This window comes from Erpetoichthys calabaricus, chromosome 7 (genome assembly GCF_900747795.2).
Source record: "Erpetoichthys calabaricus chromosome 7, fErpCal1.3, whole genome shotgun sequence".
NCBI lineage: Eukaryota > Metazoa > Chordata > Cladistia > Polypteriformes > Polypteridae > Erpetoichthys > Erpetoichthys calabaricus.
Window position 1 is genome coordinate 161,511,388 of NC_041400.2, and position 12,053 is coordinate 161,523,440.

The following is a 12,053-nucleotide window of genomic DNA, read 5'->3' on the forward strand; positions in this document are numbered from 1 at the left end:
CTGAAATAACAATTTATATCACTGTTAAATAGAATAATGTACCATAGCAGTGAAAGAACATATTGGTATGGATAAAACTGCTCTATGTAAATAATGTCTCTGAATACTTGAAAAACTTTATATGACAATGTTAATTCTAAAACAACATAACTAGGCATGTACTCATGCACAATTTAGATCTGTTAGAACATTAGAACAATCTACAGTAGACGAGGACAGGCCATTCAGCCCAACAAAGCTTGCCAGTCCTATCCACTTATTTGTTCCAAAAAAACATCAAGTCGAGTTTTGAAAGTTCCTAAAGTTTTACCGTCTACCACACTACTTGGTAGTTTATTCCAAGTGTCTGTCATTCTTTGTGTAAAGAAAAACTTCTTAATGTTTGTGCGAAATTTACCCTTAACAAGTTTCCAACTGTGTCCATGTGTTCTTGATTAACTCATTTTAAAAACACTCTTGATCCACTTTACTAATTCCCTTCATAATTTTAAACACTTCAATCATGTCACCTCTTAATCTTCTTTTGTTTAAACTGTATAGGCTCAACTCTTTTAATCTTTCCTTATAATTCAACCCCTGTAGCGCAGGAATCAGCCTAGTCGCTCTTCTCTGGACCTTTTGTAGTGCTGCTATGTCCTTTTTGTAGCCTGGAGACCAAATCTGCACACAGTACTCCAGATGAGGCTTCACCAGTGCATTGTAAAGCTTGAGCATAACCTCCTAGGACGTGTACTCCACACATGATGCTATATAACCTAACATTCTGTTTGCCTTCTTAATGGCTTCTGAACACTATCTGGAAGTCGATAGTTTAGAGTCCACAGAAAACTCGGCTTTTCTGACCGCCCATTGTGTATTCAAACCTAATATTTTTACTTCCTATGTGTACTACTCTACATTTACTGACATTAAATTTTATCTGCCACAAATCTGCCAAAGCCTGCATGCTATCCAAGTCCTTCTCTAATAATTCCAAATTATCTGATAATGTTACTCATACCATCACCCTCTGCTTCCTGTGTCTGACCCAGTTCTACATCCATCTAGAAACATCACCCTGAAGTCCCACTTCTTTTAGTTTGATGCCCAACCTCTCATGTGGCACCTTATCAAATGCTTTCTAAAGTCAAGATAAATAATATCATATGCTCCACTTTGATCATATCCTTTTGTTACCTCCTCATAGAATTCCAGCATATTAGTAAAACATGACCTCCCTCTTCTGAACCCATGCTGATTGTTCAGAAAAACTCCTGTCCTTGCCAGGTGTTGCTCAATCTTATCCTTAATCATTCCTTCCATTCATTTTCCTGTGATGCATGTTAAGCTTACTGGCCTATAATTGCTTGGATCTGTCCTGTCACCCTTTTTATACAATAGGATGATATTTGCAATTTTCCAGTCCTTCGGAATTTCTCCAATGCACAGTGACTTCCTAAAAATATATGTCAAGGGTTTATATATGTATTCTCTAGCCCCCTTAAGAACTCGAGAGTAAATATTACCTGATCCTGGTGATTTGTTTGATTTCGGCCTATTTAATCTGAGCAGTACTTCTCACTCTACAATTTCCAAATCCCTCAGTACCTCCTTAGTAGTCCCTGTTACCTCTGGGAGGTTATCCACTTGTTCACTTGTAAACACCTCAGAAAAATGTAAGTTTAGGGCATCCGCTATTTCATTGTCTGTATCTTTAAATTCCCCTTTACTATTTCTGATGCACTTGACCTCCTCCTTAACTGTTCTTTTACTACTAAAATACTGAAAGATGGATGTTCTTTTACTACTAAAATACTGAAAGATGGATGTTCTTTTACTACTAAAATACTGAAATAATTTATTAACTGTAGAAGCTTTCTTACTTTTTTAACTGATGTCCAAGGCCAAATCTGTCCTTTGTAGAAACCTGGAACACATCAACTGTAGGAACTGCAAAAGAATGGTGATCAATAAATGCTTACTGCAGGATAATAATCCAAAAATCTGCTATTTGTCATATAACACCAATACTAACTAATGAGAGTTAGTTATCAGTACTGTATGCCAGCCAACAGTGTATTTTATGAACAGATAGATTATTTAGTACTATGTATGCTAACTCGTCTAATCATCTTCACACTACTATAGTACATCAATTCTGAAAATAAAAAATAAATGTAAAATATATTAGCAAAATGTTTTGTAGTTCATGTCACATTTTAAAGTTTTCCATTATATACAGTATGTTGGGTAAAATGTCAGCATACATAAATGAAAAATTCCACAGTATACGACTGTACAATTGAGTGCGTTATCAAATGTATTTTGACATTTGTATAATTCCATATTCCAAAAAAGGATTATTACTGTATATTTAAATAAGTATAAATGCATAAAACTGAGATTAAGATTAATGGGGTTCTCACCGGGTCCATTTAAATACTGTGTAAGAGAACAATGCAGCCTCACAATTACAGGTTCCTTACGAATAACATCCCATGCAACAGCAATTTCTTCCTGTTTAAAAATAATATTTAATTATTGTTCTCCCTAGAAATTTATGCTGAATAATATTTACATTCTGAAAAAATGTGCTTTTTGTTTTTAAGCTAAACAATAAATCAACATCCATGTCTTTAATATTAAATGATTATTTGATATTACACAAACCTAAACTAAAAAACCTAAAATATGAAGGAATGTCACAAATTCAATAATGCTGCTACTTTTAAGTGTTTTAATTTAAAACATGTTTATTAATTACTGAGTTACTAAACATTCTTAAACCCGGAATTTCCATACAGGTGTAGTTCTTCAATTAATTAACTAACTAATGTGCTAATGCACTCCAGATGCATACATAAAAACGCTAGCTGTGTTTACTGCTAGCTAGGACAGAAAATGAAACCTCAGTGACTTGGAATGAGGCATGACTATGGGAGCATGTTTGTCAGGAGCTTCAGTGATGAGACAGCTCACCTTGCTGATGTTTCACAAGGAACAGTGTATCTAAGGTGATGACTGCCTGGAACTTGGGTTGGAGATCATCAGCAAAGGGCAACTGTGGACGGAAGTGCATACTCCTGGATTGTTACGTCCATGCATTAGTTGGAGGTGCAAGGCTAAACAGGCAAGCAACTCTTAATTAACCAATATAAAATTTCAGTTTAAGATATGTGCAGGAAATTTCATCAAAAAAGGTATGTTGAGAAGCCAAGACATTGTTTCTTATCTGTCAGGTTAAAGTGATAAATGACTTCCTAGTTGCACTTGTTGAGAACAGTGGTGTAAAAAGCAAAGGCAATGTACCATAAAGGTGAGATGCAATATGGACAGGTGATGCTCCGATCGATTGTCCATCAATCTAAATCGGCCAATTTTCACAACAAAAAGATTCTATCAGTAAATTTGCCGATCATTGGGGGGTGGGATGAAAAAAAAAAAGATATGCTTTTCCAAGCCATACAATAAATTAGTTGTGGTGCTCCTTCATAATGGGTTTTACAGTAGTTGAGCTCTTTAAGAGTGCTGGTGTTAAGTACAGTAGCTCACATTTTCAATTAGAAAAAGAAGAGATAAAGATGATTTTGAATGCTTAACAGCAAAATATTTGTCTATGTTACTTGTATACTTGTTAAGCATGTTATCCTTTTATCTTAATGACAAACATTTTATGAACATTTCATAGATTTGCAGCTATATTAAAGGTTTATACTGTATTTCTTATTTGCATGTGTCATACAGCATAGGTTTTGGTAAGAAACAAGTACTCCATAATTAAAATGGTAATCCATATTTATATTTACACATCAAGAATTAGGAATGTCTTGTTGGCACAATGGAAAAAACTATATATCCATCCATCCATTATCCAACCTGCTATATCCTAACTACAGGGTCACAGGGGTCTGCTGGAGCCAATCCCAGCCAACACAGGGCACAAGGCAGAAAACAAACCCCGGGCAGGGTGCACACACACACACACACCTACACACACACCAAGCACACACTAGGGACAATTTAGAATCGCCAATGCACCTAACCTGCATGTCTTTGGACTGTGGGAGGAAACTGGAGTACCCAGAGGAACCCCACGCAGACACGGGGAGAACATGCAAACTCCACGCAGGGAGGACCCGGGAAGTGAACAAAAACTGTATAAATATAGTAAATGTATACATGAGTGGCCAAAAGTAGGTTTACAGTTGTTCATAAGGAAAAAGACATGCACATTAGGATTATTACAATACATTTATTAACTCAAAACAATGTCACAATGGCACAGTGCACTTAGGTACAATGTCAAAAGTGCTCAAATTGCCGGTGTTCATTATGTACTCATTCTTGTAGTCTACTTGCTACACTCAAGCACACAGAATTTCATTTTGTTAATAAACAATGAACAGGTAATACCTGTGGTCTATAATTTAAATATAAAAATACTACAATTAACACTTTAATATAGTGCATAAGGTTTCTTCACATCTGGATTAGCAGGAGCTTAGTGAAAAAGTTTTTTAAACAGATAAAGAACAAAAAATAAATCATACTCCGATGATCCAGTAACATGATCAGTGCTCTGGTGATCGGTATAAACACAAAAAAAAAACCTGATCGGAGCATCCCTAACTTTCTGCACAAACGGATGAATACATGCATGTCACACCATAAGAAGCCAACAGATCTAAGTGCTTAGTCCAAACATTATTGTTTCGGAGTGCAATTTCTGCCATGGACCAAGTACTTATTCAGTTACAAGGAAAATTTGATGCTAATCACCAATTATTTTTCTCATGTTAACATCTTCATGCTAAGTATACAGTATTTAATTTCCATTAGGTGCCTCCCAATATTTAACAATGCCCCTCTAGACACAGTGTGCTCATTCACAGATGTGGCAATTATGTTAATAGTATGCAACCTAACTTTTCAATCAACAGATCAGAATATTATTATAATGCATATGATAGGCAGAAGGAGATCACCTTTCCTTTAGAAAAGCAGTGCCACAATTCTTCCAAATGTGGTATGTGAAAGAATTTCATTTTACGGCTAAACAGTAAAGTTAAAGACTTCTTATTGGTGTTTCCACTTTTTTGGGTCATATCACTATACATGCAGAAAACTAAATAAAACCATTAATTAATTAATGTTACAAGACTTAGACATTTATATTTAAAATGTGTATACTTTTTTGAAATATTTTATAGTACATGCAAGCAACAGTCATATGTAAACCTAAGTCATACTACGTGAGAAATATGATCAATGTGACATTATGTATAATGGCTGGGGGGGGGGGGGGGATTTGAAAAAAAAAAAAAAAAAAAAATAGCAAAGAATATGTAGCAAACACAAGCAACAAAAAGAATGACAATATTCAATCATATCAGTCATTATTGGTCAATAATCATCTGAACATACAGGTACATGAGACATAGCCTCCTTAATCTCTTAAATCAGTTTTTGAAAATAAAATGTACAGCTGTTTTCATATGACATTGAAAAATGCATATTACTTCTGAAAGAGATTAGTTTGAGGGTGTTGTTAATTAAGCTTGTTTTTATAAAGGTGAAAATATTTGTGTTGTAAGACTTATTTACTTTGGACTATACCTTGTACTGTATTTGATACACAAACAAAAATACTGTTACTATATGTATGGAACACCTTGTATCAAAGTGGATTTATAAAATAAATATTTTTATGTTATGCTTTCATTTAAAGACAGTGATGAAAATTAAAATAAAAAAATAAATAAATACTTACATCGAGAAAGCTAACATCGATGTGTAAATCGATATCTACATCATCAATTGCACCATATTCCCTGGAATGGGAAAGATATATTTTACTTAACACATAAGGGATATGCTTAAAGAAATAATATTCAGAATACCATATTACTGTATGTTTGTGTTGTTTTATTATTTTTTGTTTTCAAGCACTCTACATAAATATAACAGCATTTAGGTAGACAGCATAATCTTTTAAGTAGATTTAACACCAATTACTTTAAAGCCAGTAACTTCAGGTGCAAGGCAGGAACCAATCCTAGATGGGATTAGCATATATGTGGTTGAAACATAACAGGAAACTGGAGTAACAAGAAAGCTTCAGGAGACAAGACAGAAAATATAATAACGTGGAAACAAAGAGTGAATGTTTAGCAAGAAGCTACAGTATGTAGAACTGAATAATCTTTTATTAGAGAATTTCTTTTAGTTTTAATACAGCATATGAGTGCACTTTAAATGTCTATTGTTTTCCATTGTTGAGCAAGGTAGCCAGTAATCATATTATTTCTTATTCATTTTGTTACATGACAAACATTTTATGGGTTTAACACAGCTGCAATTCTAGGGGTGTACAGTAAACTGATAAAAAAAATGCGTGGAGATTTAGTGCTTTTAGTTTTGGATGAGGCACAAGACTGCTGGTTCAGTTCCTACCTCTGCCTCACTGCATGACGTTGAGCAAGTCAACCTGTTTTTACTCCAAAAAAACAAAAAAAAAAAAAAAAAATTGTGTAAATAGCTATACTGTATCCTTATCTTGTAAGACAGTTTGGACAGAAGTATCTGTTGAAAATGCAATAATAATAATAATAATAATAATAATAATAATATGTACTTCCAAATTTGATAGATCATTATCATTTTAATTACTTACATAAATGTTACTAATTGAACTGGTGGAACACTTTTCATATCTATATACCATAAGGCAGATTTTTTGTTTTGGCTAGGGGATTTTAGAATGGACATACAGCTAATGCAAAAAAAACAAAAATAATGGAATCATCCATAAATACAAACAAATGATAGTAGCTTTAATATGAAGAAAAACAGTGTCTACTGAAGGGCTTATTTGGTAGGTACTGTACATACAGTACCATAAATAAATTTGAGGAATGTTTTTGTTCATGGTTGTGTATAAGGAAAGATTCAACCCTAGGTCACTTTTTCATTTTAGGGAGCAGAAAATCAATATTATAATCATTATGGCTCTCCTTTATTTATGATTTTGGGGAAATGAAAGATCATATAATTTAAAGACCTTGGAAAAGCACCAAGTAAAATTGGCAGCTACTGACTATTAAAATGGTGAATGTACCAAAATGACTTCATTATATAATCTAACTGCAGTTCTGCTCCCATCTTCAAAAGCAGCATAATAAAATTTCCCTGTCTATTTGTAATTACCCACAGTATATCCCAATAGAATCTTATTAAGCATTTCTCTTGTTTATAATACTTGAGTTGTTAATCAAGATCATCTATGATTATACAAACAAAGAAAAAAAAAACCAGAAAAACAGAAGTCCTTTACTGTTCTTCAATCACCAAAATTGCTAAGCCTATTGATTAAATCAGGAAATGCGGCCCCAAATGCCCATTATCTTGTGAACACTATTTGGCCAGATGATATGGAAATGTATGCATGCATGAGTAGATAAGCTGCTCTCTGTCAATTTGATTTCTAAATTTGGCAGGAAAGCTAAACCACAGATTAAATTCACTTTTGTTACAGGTGAGTACAAAATAATCTTTCTAGGAGAGAAAACAGTCATCTGCAGTTATGCTGTAGTTTCAGTATTAAGGTATTATTTCAGTATAAAGGTAATAAAACTGTAAAAATTCTGTTGAACTGAATCCAAGTTCAGATTATTTCTGTACATCATGCAGTTTCACAGGTAGGCATTTATTTAAGATTCTTAAAAAAAAACAAAAAAAAAAAAAACCTGTCAGCTAGCATCATTATCATCTGACAAAATATAGAAATATAGATTTAGATGCTATTATAAAAAAAAAGAGAGAGAGAGAGAGAGACCCTCGCAACCATCCACTGCTCATGAAAGCCTGTTTTCCATCAGCTTCTTACACTGAAACAGCAACACCGAAAGGGTTAGAATTGAACAGCATTGATGTAAAAATGGATAAGCCCATTGCTTTTTATTATTTATTTTTGCCCATTGGGTAAGATTATATATCATTGTGGTCTGTTATTTCATTACTATGTAGATTACAGTCAGATTTATATTCACATTAAGCCTACCTTTGATTTCTCACAAAACTCACTGGTTGAGTGCATTGGTCACATTAATTCTTAGTGTGCCACAGCTATTTAAAACTTAATGGAGACAAAACAGAAGTGCTGCTTATACGTTCTAGAAGACTCTTCTTAAAATCTGTTAGCAACTTTAACATTGATAAAATGGTTGCGCAATCTCTTCTTCTTTGGAAGTCTGGAATTTGGGTGTTGCTTTTGATTTCAAGTTGTTATTTGAACCTTACATTAAGAATGTTTCCAGATCTGCTTGCTTAAAGCAGTGGAACATCTCTTGTATTAGATCTTCTTTTACTGATCATGCAGCTCAAGCACTTGTTTATGTTTTTGGCACCTCATTGGCACACCAACCATTGTGTTAAAAAAAAAACAAAAACAAAAAAAAAAAAAACAACACCTCACACTGTTCCATTCCATTCAAACGATTCAAACTAGTGTGGTGCTGTGGTGTCACCTGTTGCATGGCTGTATTCAGGTCCTAATCTGGGAAATTCTGCAGCCACAAATTTAACACATGCTTAGCACTGGGAACATACAACTGCTTCGCTTATTCCCTTGCATTGGCTGCCTATTATCATAAATCTTCTAAAACTCTTTTTCAAACATTTGAAGCTCGTAATGGCAATGGTCCAATCTATATTTCGAGCATGTACAAACTCTGCTGCAATTTGAGGTCATCCAATGTAGAATTACTTGCTATCCCGCATATACTAAATGTAAGGCACTGGATGACTGAGTTTTTAGCACTGTAGTTCTCTGGTTATGGAGCTCCCTACCTCTTTAAATTCAACAGTCTCCTACAACTGCTGGTTTTAAAACTAATTTAAAAGACATACCTTTTTAAACAAATTGTTATGTGCTCATTTTTAAGGTAATTTTGACTTTTATTTTCTGTTTTTAATTTTGATGGCCTTATTTATATGTTTATTTTTCTGTTTTTATTGTAATCTTTGTTAGCACAGTAGGATTGCGAAAAGCTGGTGTGAATATTGAATTCAAAATTTTAGTACAGATGTAACACTAATGTACAGCCCCTTGAGTGTTTGTGAAAGCTAACTAAAAATAAAATGTATTTTTAACAAGTAGACTACACACACTGCACGGCTCAGACTGCACACTGTACATCTGACAGCACCACAAACTACCACGTGTTCTGGTGTTTCATGGTCAGTGCAAGGCCAACAAACAATTAAAAAAGCACTTCCTACAAACATACCTGTTCTTTTTGTGCCAGGACTCTGTGCTTCTTTGAAACACAAAGTGGAAGAAGAACACAAAGGTTTTTGCAAATATAATGTAGTCCTCCTTAGCAGTGGCCAAAAATCAAGATGTCATAAATTCTTGAGAACAATACATTCCTGATATTGATTGCCTCTCTCTTTTTTCAGATTACTGTGGCTACATTTAAAGGAGCAAATGGTTCTTTCCTTTTAGTACCTCATTGCTGGCTTGTGTTACAGTATATGGTAGAGATTAAGATTAAATTACTTAGGGAAGCTTATTATTTATTTTGTACAACATCTGTGCCCCATTGGCCCTTAAGACAGAACCACCACTTCATCTGAGGCAACCCATAAACCTGACATTAAATGCACATGAAATTACCGTGCATGGTAAACTACAGTATCACTAAATATTTTAGAAAATACTAAAATTACAGTGCATGAGTAAGTAAATGTAATGCATATACAATGCACAACATACATACACAAAAGGGAAGCATATAAGTAAAACAAGCAAAATAAATATTCACTGCTTTTTAACTATCCGTATCAGAAGGCAACAAAGAAGACATACTATACTAAAATTGTTTTTCTTAATTTTTAACATCTGAAGTAGACATTAAGACCACTACAGGAATTATAAATCAGGAGAAGACATCATCGGTTTTAAAAATGCAGTTTTAATGAAAGATTTTGAAACATAATGAAATAAGCCTCACCAAATATTCAAACTCTTCTACTGGTGATTTCCTCTTAAAAGCAGTGTTGTGCTCTTGAACTTTAGGTTGCGTATTCCAGTTCTCATTATTGCATATTCAGCTTCTTTCTAGTTACATTTTAATCTCAAACATGGGTGTTAATTTTATTATTAATATTACTTTTTTAACATGTCTGTAGATGTGCACTTTCATTTTTTGAGTACTTTTGTGATCTTCTTTTAAATTGGTGTTCAATAGTATGTGGCTCAGCCCAGACCTCCTTGGTGTCACCTCACCAGAGTCAAACTACCACTTGCCCTTTTCTTTATATAAACCCTGTACCACGCATGAGGTACACTACATGTGCTTTCCAAAAATATAAGTGTAACACATGGATCAGACAAAATACGTACAGTACATCTGCTGTTTATTTACAAAGTCTAAAGTAGCAATCAATACAAAACCCAGACAACTTTAGGAATTTTATAAATACTAGCCAGATTGCCATTTTAGGTATCAAAAACAGGACAATAATGTAAAAAGAGGATGCCTCTTCACTCTGTATCTATTCATCTATTAATTATTTTTTGAAAAAGGTTTTAATAGATCATTTCTGGTCGCATTGTGGAAAAGAAAAAAAAGTCATACACAGATTACTTTGATCTGTGTGATGTTTTTTTCCCCTCCATTATAGGTTCTGCTGTTTTAAGACTCCACTTCAAGTGTCTTTTAAAGGGGAAAGCAGACAGAAGCAAAATAAAGTTTAGCTGGACATGGAAAAAAGAGGATGGATACAGGATGGAAATTTGTCGAGATCTGCTAACAGTGGGCTAAAACTATAACAGAAGCAGTTTGGAGTGGGACTGAAAAATCAGTACCATGCAGACATCTAGTCTAAAGCGGCTTCTTTCTACATGCTACTCAGTCCCTGTACTGCACAGCGATATCTGCACCTATATCCAAATACATTTAATAAGTTTAAGACTTGTAAGACTTTACATAGGGTTGAGATGGACTGGCTATTGGGATTACTAGGACAATTCCCAGTGGGCCATTCCTTTAGCAAGAAGGAAAGAGAAAGAAAAAAAACAGGCATATAATGAGAGTTGCCCTCATTGCACGCTTTGGGTACTTCTCCAATCACCTCTCTCCCCAATATCCCCTGGGCCACTCCCCCTACAACACTGTCCCAATTGCAAGACACAAATGAGAGGACAGATGGAAATGGAGAAAAATGGAATGAGGAAGCTGAAAAAAACAGAAAAACACTAGCAATCGAAGCTGCGTGATTATAGTAATGATCAGCTCAGCAGCCTGTTTATTATTACCACATACATTAGTGTACAAGCAAAGACATTTAATTCTTCAGAAAACAAATTTAAAAAAATTTTAAAGGATTTACTCAGCAGCAACTGCAGTGGTGAAGGGTAAGTGGAAAGTTTAGGAACACAGTGTTAAACAAGACAATGTCATAACTACAAAAAACACCTTCTCTTTTATTGTAGTTCCTCTACTTTAGTGTGGCAAATGATCTCAACTGTTTCATGCTTTAATTTACAATTTTTGTTCCAGAATTGCTTCAGAGAAAACTAATCCAGTTATGTGTACTCTTATGTATCTGCCAGTGGATTATGAGTTTCTTGACAGGTAGGCAGTGGTATGTGAGACTGTGTTCTTTCACCCCTAACTGTTTTCACTTTATACAAATGACAGGAGATCCATGGACAAATCTGTAAAAATCCTAAAGTTTGCAGATGACACGACTGTAGTGGGTTCTCATTTCTAATAATGATGTGTCTTCCTATCAAAGAGAGTTGGACCATCTTGTAGAATGGTGTTCTTGTAACAACTTGGAGCTCAATGCTATTAAGACAGTGGTAATGAGGATTGATTTCCGCCGACAAGTCACTAACTGTCGACCTTTACAAATGAATGGCCAGACTTGGTCTGTGGTTCAGTCATTTCAATTCCTGGGGACTACTTTCACTAACACATTAAAATGGGACAAGGACATCACCATCACATCACCATTAAATTTTTACTCAGCCATAATTGAGTATTGTGACCTCCTCTATTACCGTT

At 34.4% G+C, this 12,053-nt stretch overlaps 1 protein-coding gene across 1 annotated transcript in view; it reads right to left on the reverse strand.

The window, feature by feature from the left end:
- Positions 1-12,053, reverse strand: part of parp8 (poly (ADP-ribose) polymerase family, member 8) — a 196,691-nt gene that overhangs the window by 64,673 nt on the left and 119,965 nt on the right. The window contains exons 8-10 of the mRNA XM_028805630.2: positions 5,750-5,810; positions 2,406-2,496; positions 1,863-1,929 (exon numbers count right to left, since the gene is read on the reverse strand). Of these exons, the coding sequence (XP_028661463.1) occupies positions 1,863-1,929; positions 2,406-2,496; positions 5,750-5,810 (219 nt within the window). The remainder of the gene's footprint in view (positions 1-1,862; positions 1,930-2,405; positions 2,497-5,749; positions 5,811-12,053) is intronic.